The following is a 17547-nucleotide window of genomic DNA, read 5'->3' on the forward strand; positions in this document are numbered from 1 at the left end:
GCCAGTTTGCCTGGGCGGGGAACCCTGGTCAAGAAATGGTTGAAGACCCTTGGATGACTGCTAAAAAGAGGTAATAAACCTACTTTGTGTATGACTTGGAGGACATTGACATTTGTTTTGCCCACCAGTACTATGCCTTTTGACGTTTGCCATGTTTTAGTGGCTGCCAAATAAAACGAAATGGTATTTCTCAAATGCGCCAAACACAACAGGTGTAGACTTTACTGTGAAATGCTTACTTACAATCCCTTTCCCAACAATGCAGAGTTGGAAAAAAAGGAAATCGTAACGCAATACAATAAAAGACGACAGTACATATAAGTAGTATAGGTACCAAGTCAATTTGCAGGGGTACAAGGTAGTTGAGGTAATATATACACTACGGTTCAAAAGTTTGGAGTCACTTAGTTTTTCTTTAAAAAACAAGGACATTTCAATTTTTTTGTCCACTAAAATAACATAAAATTTATCAGAAATACAGTGTAGACATTGTTAATATTTTAAATGACTATTGTAGCTGGAAACGGCTGATTTTTAATGGAATATCTACAGAGGCCCATTATCAGCAACCGTCACTCCTGTGATCCAAAGGCACGTTTTGTTAGCTAATCCAAGTTTATCATTTTAAAACGCTAATTGATCATTAGAAAACCCTTTTGCAATTATGTTAGCACAGCTGAAAACTGTTGTTCTGATTAAAGAAGGCCAGTAGAATTGCTTCTTTAGACTAGTTGAATATCTGGAGCATCAGCATTTGTGGGTTCAATTACAGGCTCAAAATGGCCAGAAACAAAGCACATTCTTCTGAAACTGGTCAGTCTGTTCTTGTTCTGAGAAATGAAGGCTATTCCATTTGAGAAATTGCCAAGAAACTGACGCTCTTGTACAACGCTGTGTACTACTCCCTTAACAGAACAGCGCAAACTGGCTCGAACCAGGATAGAAAGAGGAGTGGGAGGCCCCGGTGCACAACTGAGCAAAAGGACAAGTACATTAGAGTGTCTATTTTGAGAAACAGACGCCTCACAAGTTCTCAACTGGCAGCTTCATTAAATAGTACCCGCAAAATACCAGTCTCAACATAAACAGTGAAGAGGCGACTCCGGGATGCTGGCCTTCTAGGCATGGAAAAGCCTTCAGTTCTCAGAACAAGAATAGACTGAAGAGTTTCAGAAGAAAGAAAGGTGTTCCTTTTGTCCAGGTGGGAAAGAGCAATGTGGAGTGTGATTGAGATTATGTCATCTGTGAATCTGTTGGGGCGGTATGCGAATTGGAGTGGGTCTAGGGTTTCCGGGATGATGGTGCTGATGTGAGCAATGACCAGACTTTCAAAGCACTTCATGTCTACAGATGTGAGTGCCACGGGTCAGTAGTCATTTAGGCAGGTTACCTCCGCTTTCTTGAACACATGGACTATGGTGGTCTGCTTGAAACATGTAGGTATTAGACTCAATCAGGGAGAGGTTGAACATGTCCGTTAAGATACTTGCAAGTTGGTCCGCGCAAGCTCTAAGTACATGTCCTGGTAATCTGTCTGGCCCTGCAGCCTTGTGAATGTTGACCTGTTTCAAAGGTCTTGCTCACATTGGCTACCGAAAGCGTGATCACACAGTCGTCCGGAACAGCTGGTGCTCTCATGCATGCTTCAGTGTTGCTTGCCTCAAAGTGAGCATAAAAGGCATTTTGCCCGTCTTGTAGACTCACGTCACTTGGCATCTCACGGCTAGGCTTCCCATTGTAGTCCGTAATAGTTTGCAAGCACTGCCACATTTGACGAGCGTCAGAGCCGGTGTAGTATGATTCAATCTTAGTCCTATATTGACGCATTGCCTGTTTGATGGTTTGTCTGAGGGCATAGCGGGATTTCTTATAAGCGTCCGGATTAGTGTCCTGCACCATGAAAGCGGCAGCTCGCCTTTGGCTCAGTGCGGATGTTACTTCTAATCCCTGGTTTTTGGTTGGGATATATACGTACATATCACATATCCCAACCAGTCACTGTGGGGATGACGTTGTCAATGCACTTCAAATCAAATCAAATTTTTATTTGTCACATACACATGGTTAGCAGATGTTAATGCGAGTGTAGCGAAATGCTTGTGCTTCTAGTTCCGACAATGCAGTAATAACCAACAAGTAATCTAACTAACAATTCCAAAACTACTGTCTTGTACACAGTGTGAGGGGATAAAGAATATGTACATAAGGATATATGAATGAGTGATGGTACAGAGCAGCATAGGCAGATACAGTAGATTGTATCGAGTACAGTATATACATATGAGATGAGTATGTAAACAAAGTGGCATAGTTAAAGTGGCTAGTGATACATGTATTACATAAGGATACATTCGATGATATAGAGTACAGTATATACGTATGCCTATGAGATGAATAATGTAGGGTAAGTAACATTATATAAGGTAGCATTGTTTAAAGTGGCTAGTGATATATTTACATCATTTCCCATCAATCCCATTATTAAAGTGGCTGGAGTTGAGTCAGTGTCAGTGTGTTGGCAGCAGCCACTCAATGTTAGTGGTGGCTGTTTAACAGCACTTATTAATGAAGCTGGTGGCTGATGTGGTATACTCCTCAATGCCATCGGCTGAATCAAGGAACATATTCCACTCTGTGCTAGCAAAACAGTCCCTTAGCTCAGCATCCGCTTCATCGGACCACTTCCGTATTGAGCGTGGCATTAGTACTTCCGGTTTGAGTTTTTGCTTGTAAGCAGGAATCAGGAGGACAGAGTTATGGTAAGATTTACCAAATGGAGGGCGAGGGAGAACTTTGTATGCATCTGTGTGTGGAGTAAAGGTGATCGAGTTCTTTCACCTCTAGTCGCACAGTGGTAATGAGGGAAGCTGGATTTGAGTTTTCCTGCATTAAAATCACCGGCCACCAGGAGTGCACCCCCTGGGTGAGCATTTTCTTGTTTGCTCATTGTCCTATACAGGAGTGCAGTCTTAGTGCCAACATTAGTTTGTGGTGGTAAGTAGCCAACTACAAAAAATATTGCTGACAACTCTCTTGATAAATAGTATGGCCTACAGCTTATTCTACAGCGTATTCTAAGGCGAGCAGAACCTTGAGACTTTCTTAATATTAGAGCTTGTGCAGCAGTGTTAAGAGTTTGCCCGATGCTGCCATTCTGTCCTGCCAATGTATATAAAAACAGTTTGATTTATGATTTTACATGTCATGATTCGGAGAAACATAGGATATGACAGTTCTTCGGATCACGTTGATAGGATAGTCTCAAACTTAGCTCAGCAAGTTTAGTCTTCAGTGACTGCATGTTTGCCAAAGGAACGGAAGGTAGAGGTGGTTTATCCACTCGCCGACGTAGTCCTGCCGGGCTCTATAACGACGCCTCTTCCTTCTTCGAGTGTCGGGGATTTGGGCCTGGTCCAGGATGAACAGAATGTCTTCCACCTCTGACTCATTGAAGTACCAATCCAAATCGAAGTTAGTGATTGCTGTTCTGATGTCCAGAAGCTCTTTTCAGTCATACAGTGGCTTGCGAAAGTATTCACCCCCGTTGGCATTTTCCTATTTTGTTGCCTTACAACCTGGAATTAAAATCGATTTTTGGTTGGTTTGTATCATTTGATGCAAAATATTTTTTATTGTGAAACAAACAAGAAACAAGACAAAAGAAAACAGAAAACTTGAGCGTGCATAACTACTCACCCACCCCCCCCCAAAGTCAATACTTTGTAGAGCCACCTTTTGCAGCAATTACAGCTGCAAGTATCTTGGGGTATGTCTCTATAAACTTGGCACATCTAGCCACTGGGATTTTTGCCCATTCTTCAAGGCAAAACTGCTTCTTCTCCTTCAAGTTGGATGGGTTCTACTGGTGTACAGCAGTCTTTAAGTCATACCACAGATTATCAATTGGATTGAGATTTGGGCTTTGACTAGGCCATTCCAGGACATTTAACTTCTTCGATATAGGGGGCGCTCTTAATTTTTGGATAAAAAAACGTTCCCGTTTTAAACAAGACATTTTGTCACGAAAAGATGCTCGACTATGCATATAATTGACAGCTTTGGAAAGAAAACACTCTGACGTTTCCAAAACTGCAAAGATGTTATCTGTGAGTGCCACAGAACTGATGCTACAGGCAAAACCAAGATTAAATTTCAAACAGGAAATGCCCCAGATTTTGAAGGTGCTGTGTTCCAATGTCTCCTTATATGGCTGTGAATGCGCAAGGAATGAGCCTACACTTTCTGTCGTTTCCCCAAGGTGTCTGCAGCATTGTGATGTATTTGTAGGCATATCATTGGAAGATTGACCATAAGAGACTACATTTACCAGGTGCTCGCTTGGTGTCCTCCGTTGCAATTATTGCGTAATCTAAATGATTTTATTTGAATGCTTTTCTTGTTTTTGTGAAAATGTTGCCTGCTGAATGCTAGGCTTAATGCTATGCTAGCTATCAATACTCTAACACAAATGCTTGTGTAGCTATGGTTGAAAAGCATATTTTGAAAATCTGAGATGACAGTGTTGTTAACAAAAGGCTAAGCTTGTGAGCCAATATATTTATTTAATTTCATTTGCGATTTTCATGAATAGTTAACGTTGCGTTATGCTAATGAGCTTGAGGCTATGATTACGCTCCCGGATACGGGATTGCTCGACGCAAGAAGTTAAATGTTTCCCTTTAAACCACTCGAGTGTTGCTTTAGCAGTATGCTTAGTGTTATTGTCCTGCTGGAAGGTGAACCTTCATCCCAGTATCAAATCTCTTGAAGACTGAAACAGGTTTCACTCAAGAATTTCCCTGTAATAGGTGCCATCCATCATTCCTTCAATTCTGACCAGTTTCCCAGTCCATGCCAATGAAAAACATCCCCACAGCATGATGCTGCCATCATTGTGGGGATATTGTTCTCGGGGTGATGAGAGGTGTTGGGTTTGCGCCAGACATAGTGTTTTCCTTGATGACCAAAAAGCTCAATTTTAGTCTCATCTGACCAGCGTACCTTCTTCTATGTATGGGGAGTCTCCCACATGCCTTTTGGTGAACACCAAACGTGTTTGCTTATTTTTTTTCTTTATTAAGCAATGTCTTTTTTCTGGCCATTCTTCCGTAAAGCCCAGCTCTGTGGAGTGTACGGCTTAAAGTGGTCCCATGGACAGATACTCCAATCTCCCCTGTGGAGCCTTGCAGCTCCTTCAGGGTTATCTTTGGGTCTCTTTGTTGCCTCTCCGATTAATGCCCTCCTTGCCTGGTCCGTGAGTTTTGCTGGCCCTCTATTGGCAGGTTTGTCATGGTACCATATTCTTTCAATTATTTAATAATGGATTTAATGGTGCTCCGTGGGATGTTCAAAGTTTCTGATATTGTTTTATAACCCAACCCCGATCTGTACTTCTCCACAACTTTGTACCTGACCTGTTTGGAGAGCTCCTTGGTCTTCATAGTGCTTGGTGGTGCCCCTTGCTTAGTGGTGTTGCAGACTCTAGTACCTTTCAGAACAGGTGTATATATACTGAGATCATGTGATACTTAGATTGCACACAGGTGGACTTTATTTAATGAATTATGTGACTTCTGACGGTATTTGGTTGCACCAGATCTTATCTAGGGGCTTCATAGCAAAGGGAGTGAATACATAAGCACGCACCCCTTTTCCGTTATTATTATTTTTTTAAATGTTTTATTTCACTTCATCAATTTGGACGATTTTGTGTTTGTCCACTACATGAAATCCAAATAAAAATATATTTAAATTACAGGTTAAAATGCAAAAAAATAAGATAAACGCCAAGGGGGGTGAATACCTTTGCAAGGCACTGTAGGAAATGATGTCGGAAATATCATGTACAAAAAAACGGACACAAATGGTCAGGAGCCCTTAAAACGGCTGCTATTCCCCCCAGCGCCATTATTAAGGTGTGTGTCACAAGGTGTGAGGAGGACATACCTAAGCATAGAACCAGAAAAACTGGTTCACATTTGAGTGTCCTTTGACTATACATGTGCGCTCTCATCTTGTCTTCTTTGGGGTGGGGTAAGATGATGACTACTGGTTGAATAAAACAAAAATGTTCTGTAATGAATTGTTTAAGCTCTGCTTTGACAGTGCTAAAATGCACGAGTATTTTACATGAGTAGGTATCAGTATTAATAGGTACATACATATACAAACCATCATAAAAATCTCTTAACATCACACACACACGCCTTGCAGCCCTTACAGGTGTCAGTCAGACTGGTGGACCAGATATACAAATACCAACTACCCAAAACCATGTACCTGTAGACATGCACACACATATACACACCATCAGCATAGCCTAGACAAAGAAACGGTCTGTAGGTTTTCAACAACGCAGCTACACACCACATACCTGGTTGTTTTCCCTCAGCCCAACTGATGCTTGACTATGTCAGTCTGTGTCTACAGACACAGTGGCTACACAGCACTGAGCGTTTCCCTGCTCACCCCCAGCTAATGCTTAGACACAGTGAACAGTACGACATGCTACAGACCGCACCATCCTCCAGCCTGAAGGAAACAACCATACAAGGGAAAGAACAGGGTAAAGATGAAACTAGAGAACACCAATAACACCTCCCTGCCTAAATACCCATCTAATGGTTTACAATGTGAAGCTCCCTTTCTGTAATCTGCAATGCAGAGAGAATACTCTGCTCTGTGCTCCATTGTTCAGGTGGCATCTAGAGCTGATGCTAGGAGAATCTGCAGATACACTCATTCACCACACATCTACTCTACCATCATCCAATAGCTTTCGGGCACAAACAGAAACATCAAATCAAATTTTATTGGTCACATACACATGTTAGCAGAGGTTATTGCAAGTGTAGTGAAATGATTGTACACATATGCACAGACAGACAAACACTTACGCAAGCTGACACATTAAAGAGAGAGGACAGTTTTCTGCCTGTGAGAAGCACAAGACAAAGTCCTACTGCGCCACATACAAACCATGCAGGATAGAATTAGGCAGAGAAAAAGGGCTACTAGTGGTCCCCCATCTGTGCCTGTGTGCTAGATGTAGCTGAGCCTGCTTGCATGTCTGCCGATCTCCATCGTCCCTCTTTGCTTCTGTCCAACCCCCTCTCCAACCCCGACCTATACACAAGCCATCCACCATGCTCCAGCATGGCAATACATCACACATACAAAAAAGAATAGCAGCAACAGCAGACAAATCAAAGCCCACTTGCCTTGATGCAGAGCGAGGGAGAGAGGAAGAGAGAGGTAGAGCGGTAGCCCACAGACTGCAGCAAGGATCCTGTTGATCTCTCTATGCAGGGCAGGCAGGCAGACTGAGACACAAACACAGAGGAGAGCTCTGCTGCTGCCAAGACCATCACAGCGACGAGAGGAAAACAACGGCGGAGAAGAGGGAGCAGCAGCTACAGCAGCGAAAAGAAGATTGGGAATGTAGAGCAGGAATGCAGAGAGGGTGAGGTGACCGCAGGGAAATCGACCAACGCCGGAAGATTGGAGAGGGAAAAGAGGGTAGCAGAGGGAGACAGAAGAGAGAGAAAAAGGGAGAGAGAGGAGAGAGAGATAGTAGTGGACTGTGGTAGTTGGAGATGGACTGTAGTGAGGCTAGTGTGAGAAGTCAACAGTGTGACAGGAGGAAAGGCAGAAGAAGGAGCCAGAGGCATTACGCTGCTTGTCTATGCTGTAGCTGATATTCCCCATCCAGCAACAATTGTCTATAGAATCTGTAGAAGGGCAGGCAGGGAGAGCCGGTTGGCCGGGTCAATTCCTGTCTACTAGGCACTGAGGACAGGCAACAATAACGTCACAGACAAACTCTGATTATATGAATGATGAAAGAGTGGAGTCAAGCATAGTCTCGGAGATGTGTGTGTGTATAAGAGAAGGGGAGTTTGAACTGCATGGTTTGAGCACCAGAGAGGGGAGGCTTGAGGAGGATTTCCCCAGTCAGTAGTATAGCACACTCCTCCATCTGTCACCTCCAGTTGCTTTCTGTCCATTAATCACAGCCTCCTCACACACGCCCTAGCTGACCCAAAGACACATCTATACCACCACACACTGACCTCCAGTCACAAGGGCCTGGAAGGGCAAGGGGAGAAACCAAACCACGGCCGAAAACATAACCAGTCCTGGTGCCCTTTCACCTCCTCTCTCTCTCCACAGTCTATTTGTAAGAAATGAATCCAATTAATACATGTATTGTTATTACTGCATATCATATTGTACACCTTCGGTGGTATGTTTCCTTCCTTGGTTAACCATAATACCATTTATCAGGATGTCAATGGGAGTCGGAGTCAGGAGAGAAGAGCTAGGCCTTTGGTAATTAAAACGTCCATTATGACCAGACTAGCACAATCCAGGCCTGTCTGGCTGACATATGGCACACTGGGTAATTCCAATAAAGTCCTGAGGAAAAAGCCCCTGGAATACAGACAGCAATTTGCGTGAGAGGGTCATGAATAAACTAATTGAAAATCCAATGATGAGAATCATTAGGAAAAAGCCCTGTCTGGAGTAGGCTAGAGGCCAATCAGGCCTCTCAATGCACACATTAAAGGATGTATCTGGGGCTTTAGAAAACATGCTTGGATAACAAGGCATTGAAGGAGAGGAATATAATTAACAGTGTTGAAATGCCATACTACTCAAGGCCTTGATAATGTAGTAGACACATTGAATTGTGGGTTGGGTGAGGGGACTAAACGAATCTAGCCAATAAATAAAATACTGTATGTTTGGTATAACAAATAAACAAGGAATGTCATCCCATACATAAATGCCAAATGGCAGTCGCTGACTACTACACATCTATATGCTAAAAATAACCCATTCTATTCCCCTATGTTATGTGTATGACTGCACAGTCTCCTGGTCTCACCAGTTGATTGCTCTTCCTTTTCTGTCCGTCTGTCTGTCATGGCTAACACATTAACACCAGGGAATTCCATCTCCAACATCAGAAGGATGATAATCAAAGCTGCTGCACAGGGATTGGTCCACACAGCTAGATTTAGGATCCAAATGGGAATGGGGAGAACAGGCGAGGCATCTATCTCTCTGGCCACAGAGAGGAGAGGAGGGAATATCCACAGAAAACAGGTCCAAATCCTTGGACATCATGTAATATACTGTACACTCTGAGAAGAAATAGGAGTGAAGATGGGCGTGAGGTTCTGATCAAGATGTAGTTTGTTTAATCACTGTGAATATTGATTGAGCAAAAGCCCCCAGGAATATCAACCATGGATGGCGCTGGACCTTGTCACTCTAATCAAATAGTACTGGGAAAGGTAAATATCTGTCTGATTGACTGGATAAAGAGGATTGAGAGCATGGGCTTCATGGTCATCTGGTTCCACTCATCAGTGGGAGGAGGAAGCCATCTCCTCCCGTCTGTGTGTTATCCAGTGCTCACGACTCGCATAGTATTCTGAGTATCTGTATCTCTGAGGGGCAAGAAGCTCCCTTAGAACCTGACAACCCATTTGACCATTCAGATGACACAGAGACATACGGGAACATGAGACCACCTATGTCCAGCGTGAAGCTTCACTAAACAGCACAGAGTCCTTGCAGAGCTACAAACCAAACCAGCACAGTAAACATAAGACATTAATCCAATAACACAAAGATTAGGAGGAAGAAGATGACGATGAGGAGGAGTAGAAAACAGAACTTAAAAGGTTGTGTGCTACTCACAAGGCACAGCATGGCGGTAGAGGTTGTCTCGAATGGTCTGCTGCAGTTCGTGGTCCGGGGAGGACTTCTGGAAGCGCTGGCTCAGATAGTGCTTCAGGTCCTTATTTAGCTTGGTTCCTGTAGGCAGCCAGACAAAAGGAAGACATGTGTTAACTACATCACAACACAACATGGACGGCCCCGACTGTATATAACAGCAAATCCAAACATGGCTGCCTTGCATTTCGTGTGCACACCACTCTCACAGTCCATTTCATTACATCCATAGAAAGCAGGGGAGAACGACTGCCCCTCTCATTGAAGCCACGGAGGGTCAAGGCCGACCGCGGTACTGCAGACATTGTTAGCAGAAAACAGGAACCCTCATTATAGTGAATGGAAAAACTGCAATCTTTGTGGTACATTTTTGTGGAGCAGCTCAAACTAAGCAAGTTATGTCTCCATGAAATGCCATCTTAACCTACTTCATTTGGCTTCAATGCGCTATTGAGTCTTTACATAGGAAAGAATGTGATCTATGGCTTTGTCTATTCATATATACAGTCATTGATAGAAACACACCAGTCGGACATGAATAGGCATAATTTAACTGAGAGACTCAGTTCTCCCTCCCTCCCTCCCTCCCTCCTCTGCAAACCTTCCCTTGTCACTTGGAGGGGTACCTGGCTAGCTCTCTCTCTCTCCCAGACTGTAGACAGTCAGTCCTGTAGTGACAGTGCTGCCTGGTGGCTCAGCCCCCTCCCACAGCTATGCCATCTGTCTCTCAGACACACAGTGGGAAAAGCTAACTGGTAGCTGCTAACACAGTGCTAGTGGCAGAGAGAGGAGCCAAACGCTTTCCTGTTGACACATCACACTGACTGGGAGAGCCCACGGTACATCAATGCCAGTCAGCACATTCTCACATGCAGGGTCATTTTCACACAACATTTACAGAGCCAGACTACTCTCTAAGAAATAAGTTTATTACACACATACTAACATACAGTATATGCTAGGATTGTATCACCATTTACATGCCAGTAATTTTGCAATGGACCCACGTTTTCTAGAGTGCATTAATGTACAGGGTGGTGCAATAATGACCATCCTACCAATCCTCGACTTCGGCGATGTCATTTCCAAAATAGCATCCAATACCCTACTCAATAAATTGGATGCAGTCTATCACAGTGCCATCCGTTTTGTCACCAAAACCCCATATACTATCCACCACTGCGACCTGTACGCTCTCGTTGGTTGGCTCTCGCTTCATACTCTTAGCCAAACCCACTGGCTCCAGGTCATCTACAAGACCCTGCTAGGTAAAGTTCCCCCTTATCTCAGCTCGCTGGTCACCATAGCAGAACCCACCTGTAGCACGCGCTCCAGCAGGTATATCTCTCTGGTCACCCCCAAAACCAATTCTTCCTTTGGCCCCCTCTACTTCCAGTTCTCTGCTGCCAATGACTGGAACGAACTACAAAAATCTCTTAAATTTGAAACACTTATCTCCCTCACTAGCTTTAAGCACCAGCTGTCAGAGCAGCTCACAGATTACTGCACCTGTACATAGCCCATCTAGAATTTAGCCCAAACAACTACCTCTCCCCCTATTTATTTATTTAGCTCCTTTGCACCCCATTATTCTATCTCTACTTTGCACATTCTTCCACTGCAAATCAACCATTCCATTGTTTTTACTTGCTATATTGTATTTACTTCGCCACCATGGCCTTTTTTTGCCTTTACCTCCCTTATCTCACCTCACTTGCTCACATTGTATATAGACTTATTTTTCGACTGTATGTTTGTTTTACTCCATGTATAACTCTGTGTTGTTGTATGTGTCGAACTGCTTTGCTTTATCTTGGCCAGGTCACAATTGTAAATGAGAACTTGTTCTCAACTTGCCTACCTGGTTAAATAAAGGTGAAATAAAAAAAATAAAAATAAAAATAATGATCCATTGAGCTCAATGACCAAAAATGAACAAAAATTATAATATTTCAGTGCTTCTGTAATCTGTATGATATAACACCCCTGTGTGTGATTGACATATACATTCAAACCACAATCTCTGAGCCAGGTTTCAGCCAACTCGGGCAAACAGTGCTGGCGAATTAAAAGCACCAGATTGTGTTGTCATGGAAACAGTGTGTGTGTGCACCACTGTGTAGGACTACTCTGCTGGTAAATAAAGCCAGAGGCCTCTAATAAGATGATTGGGGCAGCTAGCCTTGCTAGAGCAGGCATACTAGTACACAGTTCTATGTGTAGTGCAATGCTCTCAGTCATCCAGTCATGTGAGGACTTCCTCACTGGATCTCCACTCCCACTGTGCCAGACCAGACAGAGACCTGTCAACAGTGCCTCCTCCACAGTGGAAAGTTAATGGCCATCCCTCAAACTCATTCTGTTCCTTTCCATCCTCTGGCATTTGAGGCCATCCACTGGAATTGCTTTGAGATTTGTCTCTGCATGAATGATAACATTCTCACCATTTGAAAACCTCCTACAGGTAGGTAGGTAGGTAGGTAGGTAGGTAGGTAGGTAGGTAGGTAGGTAGGTAGGTAGGTAGGTAGGTAGGTGTGTGTGTGTGTGTCATAAGCCTTCTATAGGAGTACATTCTGGCTTTGGTCATTCCCCTCTCCCATCCAGGCATGTCATTGTGTCTTAGTATTTAGTATTTTATTAGGATCCCCATTAGCAACTGCTAAAGTAGCAGCTACTCTTCATGGGGTTCAAACTTAATGTCTTGATCCCTAAACAGTTTGCCAGCCATTATTCAGACCAATGAAGAGTCACACATACCCTGGAAAGTCCCAGAAGCAGTCTGACCTCGATGGCAGACCCCCACCATGGAGGCAAATCACCACCATCAGCCTTCCAAGATCTAATCAACAGGAGACATACCGGGGCTAGGAAGGAGAGGAGCGGAGGCTCGAGGGGTAAAGGTGGACAAGGCAGAAGGGGAGTTACTGTGAAACAGTGGGCAGATTAAAGATAGAATATTGAGTAATCCAGTAGTGCTGCAGTATGACAAGACTTAAAAATGGTGATCTGTCTGGTGAATCACTGCCTCCAGTAACCTCCAGTAGCCATTACATAACAACTCATTGAATTCTGCATCTCCTGTCCTCTCGTAGGAGGGGACCGACAGTCTAATTTGATGGAAAAGATCCTTTAGAGTAAATACATTCTTTAAAAAATCCAATAAAAATCCAATCAAATGTATGTCACATGCGCAAAATACAACAGGTGTATACATTACAGTAAACAGCTTGCTCACAAGCAGTTTCCCAACAATACAGAGTTAAATAAAACATTTTTAAAAAAGACATGATAAATAAAACACACAAGAAATAAGCTATATACAAGGAGTAGCAATACCACGTCAATGTGCAGGGATAAGTGGTAGTTGAGGTAGATACAGTATGTACATGTAGGCATGGGTAAAGTGACTAAGCATCAGGATATATAACAAGACAGGACTGAATGCTTGTGATGACACAGGCCCTTTAGACTGAAGTTTGATTTGCTAATTGTTACCTACTTTACAAGAAAAGGAATATCACTTAAAATCATGCCAAAAGCCCACAGAAGGGTCATCCATACATCTTGCTGCAGCACTCAGTGCACTGTGGTGTGCAAACACTAAGTGCTGACTGGAGATTATATCAAACAGTAAAACAGACAAACAGATACCCACTCAATATATTGTGTGCACGGAACACACACACACACCTCAATGAGTCATTGACCACAGATAGCCCCATGTGAGATGAGAGGTAGCAACATCTCCTTGAGTTAATCATTTGAACTACTTGAACTGAAATCAGTTTTATCTCATTTCTACCAGCATGTCAACCTGTGCAAGTAAAGGCAAGAAAAAAATCTAGATCACCTTTATTCCACACATAAAGCTCTCCCTGGCAAATCTGACCATAACCATCTTCCTGATTCCTGCCTACAAGCAAAAACTCAAACAGGAAGTACCAGTGATGCGCTCAATACGGAAGTGGTCTGATGAAGCAGATGCTAAGCTCCAGAACTGTTTTGCTACCACAGACTGGAATATGTTCCAGGATTCATCCGATGGCTTTGAGGAATGTACCACATCAGTCACCGGCTTCATTAATAACTGCATCGACGACATCGTCCCCACAGTGACCGTACGTAAGTACGTAAGTACATATCCCAACCAGAATACATGGATTAAAGGCAACATGCGCAATGAGCTAAAGGCTAGAGCTTCCGCTATCAAGGAGCAAAATCCCGCTATGCCCTCCAATGAACCATCAAACAGGCATAGCATCAATACAGTACTAAGATTGAATCCTCCTACACCGGTTCGGAGGCTATTCGAATGTGGCAGGGCTTGCAAACTATCACAGATTACAAAGGGAAACCCAGCTGTGAGTCGTCCAGTGACGTGAGCCAACCGGATGAGCTAAATACCTTCTATGCTCGCTGCGAGGCTAGCAACACTGAATCATGCATGAAAGAACAAGGTGTTCCAGACAACTGTGTGATCACGCACTCCATAAACGATGTGAGTAAAACCTTTAAACAGGTTAACATTAAGATGGATTAGCAGAACGCGTGCATGCGCTGACCAGCTGGCTAGTGTCTTCCCTGACATTTTCAACCTCTCCCTGACCCAGTCTGTAATACCAACATGTTTCAAGTAGACCATCATAGTGCCTGTGTCCAAGAATGCCAAGGTAACCTGTCTAAATGACTACCGCCCCATAGCACTCACATCTGTAGCCATTAAATACTTTGCAAGGCATGGCTCACATCAACAACATCATAACAGACACCCTGGACCCACTCCAATTCACATACCGCCCCAACAGATCCACAGATGACGCAATCTCTATTGCACTCCACACTGCCCTTTCACACCTGGAACACCTACGTGAAAATGCTCAACATTTAACACCATAGCGCCCTCCAAGCTCATCACTAAGCTAAGGACCCTGGAATTAAACAACTCCCTCTGAAACTGGATCCTGGAATTCCAGTCGAGCCACCCCCAAGTGGTGAGGATATGTAACAACACATCTGACACAATGACCATCATCACAGGGGCCCCTCATGGGTGTGTGCTTTGTCCCCTCCTCTTCTCCCTGTTCACCCATGACTGCGTAGCTGTGCACAACTCCAAAACCATCATTAAGTTTGCTGACAACGCCACTGTGGTAGGCCTGATCACCGACGACGATGAGACAGGCATCAGGGAGGAGATCAGAGACCTGGCAGTGTGGTGACAGGACAGCAACCCTATTCCACCTCAGGAAGCTAAAAAGATTTGCATGTGACCTCAGATCTTCAAAAAGTTCTACAGCTTCACCATTGAGAGCATCTTGACTGGCTGCATCACCCCTTGGTATGACAACTGCTTGGCCCTCCAACGCAAGGCACTACAGAGGATAATGCTAACGGCCCAATTCATCACTGGGCCTGAGCTCCCTGCCATCCAGGACCAGGTGGTGTCAGAGGAAAGCACCATTTAAAAAAAAAAACTCCAGCCACCCAAGTCATAGACAGTTCTCTCTGCTACGGCACGGCAAGCGTACCGGTGAACCAAGTCTGGAACCAACAGGACCCTGAACAGCTTCTACCCCCAAGCCATGATACTGGCAATTAGTTAAATAGCTAACCAACAGCTACCTGGACTATCTGCATTGACCCTTTTTCTACTAACACTTTTATTAATCACATATGCTGTTGTTACTGTTTATTATCTATCCTGTCGCCTAGTCACTTTACCCATGTAATCACTGTTCCCCTCTACTTCTTTGTGACTGCTGCTTTCAATGACGGCCTAGGAACAGTGGGTTAACTGCCTTGTTCAGGGGCAGAATGACGGATTTGTACCTTGTCAGCTCGGGGATTCGATCTTGCAACCTTTCGGTTACTAGTCCAACGCACTAACCACTAGGCTAAATAATTAGCCTACTGCTAGACGACAAGGGCAGCCAGCATCTTTCAGAGTATGTATCTCAGCTGGGAGGAACAGTCCATTGGCATCACTACATTATAGGAGGACAGAACAGTCTGTGCAGAAGCATGACAACAAAGGGATTGGACAGCTGCCATGGCCTGCTAGGTAAGACCAGGCCAACCTGCTGTTAGCCTCTGTCTGACACCAAGCTGCTGTTACTGTACTGAGGATTCCACAACAGGGTCACTCACTTTGCTACTAGCTAGCTATCTAGCTAGCATGCCAGTTGGCCTAATGTACTAGCTAGACAAGCTTCCACATTCCACACCTTAATACTACACACCCTAACAACCCTGATATGGTCCCAGATTTGATATGGTCCTTTGAGCTGTATCTAGGAGATACTCATCATCAATAAACTGTATTCATTACAAAACACAGTTTCAGGTCAACAGTTTCAGGTCATCCTCTCCTTAACTCCGTACAGTCACAGGCTGCCAGGCCCAACAAATCACACCGGAGAGAAATAATCCCATTAACTGGTACTGAATGGATAGGAGCTACAGTCTAACTGTACCTAAACACACAGTTACTGACTGAGACAGTAAGAGCCATATAATCACTGTTCCCCTCTACTTCTTTGTGACTGCTGCTATTCTAACAATGACTAAACTGAATCACAAACCACCCATCTTAAATATCTGACTAGGCTTTTCGTAAAGCACATACTGTAGTTCTGATGGTTTCAATCTGGCCTGCAGAGAGCTAGGGGTAGAGGAAATGGTGAGAGGCAACCATTGGTTCCCTCAAATCCCTCCTCAAACAGATAATTAGTGAATACATTTCCTCCAAACAGAGCCCACCTGGCAGAGATTTCAGTAAGCCCCCCCGCCAGCAGCAGGCTTTTAGTATGGACACACAACTACACTATCCATAGAGGGAGGGAGTGAGACAGAGAAACAGTCCTTTTCTACAAAGCTAATACCATTGGTGAGTGGCAACACTATAAAGGCTGGCCAGGACACATGCAGTAGAGATCAGCCAGCCAACTCTCCACACAGTGACTGCACCCGGAGTAAAGCTCTTCAGCCAGGCACAAAAAGACATTGCACCGCCACAGCCAAGGCCCTCTGTTGGCAGTGGACTTCATCTGTTATTCACACATTGCAAAAATAATACCCCCATACACTCACTCCTCAGCTGACTTTACTAGTTGAGCTGCAAAATGAAAGAACCGACAGATTAGTAAATTGCTGCAGTAATACGTTTTTACACTTCTTCCCAGAAACAAAGAGCTTGATTATATATGTTAAAAAAAAAATGTAACCTTTAGTTAACTAGGCAAGTCAGTTAAGAACAAATTCTTATTTACAATGACGGCCTACCAAAAGGCAAAAGGCCTCCTGAGGAGACGTGGGCTGGGATAAACACAAAAGTTATACATTGGACAAAACACACATCACGACAAGAGAGACAACAAAACACGACATCAAGAGAGACCTTTAAGACAACAACATAGCATGGCAGCAACACGTGACAACACAGCATGGTAGCAACACAACATGACAACAACATGGCAGCAGCACAACATGGTAGTGGCACAAAACATGGTACATTATTGGACACAAACAACAGCACAAAGAGCAAGAGGGTAGAGACAATACATTGCACGAAGTAGCCACAACTGTCAGTAAGAGATTCAATGTTTGAGTCTTTGAATGAAGAGGTGGAGATAAAACTGTCCAGTTTGAGTGTTTTTTGCAGCTTGTTGCAGTCGCTAGCTGCAGTGAACTGAAAAGAGGAGTGACCCAGGGATGTGTGTGCTTTGGGGACCTTTAACTGAATGTGACTGGCAGAACGGATGTTGTATGTGGAGCATGAGGAAAACCCAGGTTTTTACGAGA

The 17547-nt window shown here is 43.9% G+C and overlaps 1 protein-coding gene across 9 annotated transcripts in view; it reads right to left on the reverse strand.

Moving 5' to 3' along the window:
* Positions 1 to 17547, reverse strand: part of LOC139371215 (membrane-associated guanylate kinase, WW and PDZ domain-containing protein 1-like) — a 173765-nt gene that overhangs the window by 88391 nt on the left and 67827 nt on the right. For 8 of the 9 annotated variants that reach the window (XM_071111409.1, XM_071111408.1, XM_071111407.1 and 5 more), the window contains exon 2: positions 9712 to 9828. In XM_071111409.1, coding sequence (XP_070967510.1) covers positions 9712 to 9828 — 117 coding nt within the window. Of the gene's footprint in view, positions 1 to 9711; positions 9829 to 12504; positions 12672 to 17547 lie in introns of all 9 variants that reach the window. The other variant, XM_071111412.1, reaches the window with a different exon arrangement.

Source organism: Oncorhynchus clarkii, chromosome 17 (assembly GCF_045791955.1).
Source record: "Oncorhynchus clarkii lewisi isolate Uvic-CL-2024 chromosome 17, UVic_Ocla_1.0, whole genome shotgun sequence".
NCBI lineage: Eukaryota > Metazoa > Chordata > Actinopteri > Salmoniformes > Salmonidae > Oncorhynchus > Oncorhynchus clarkii.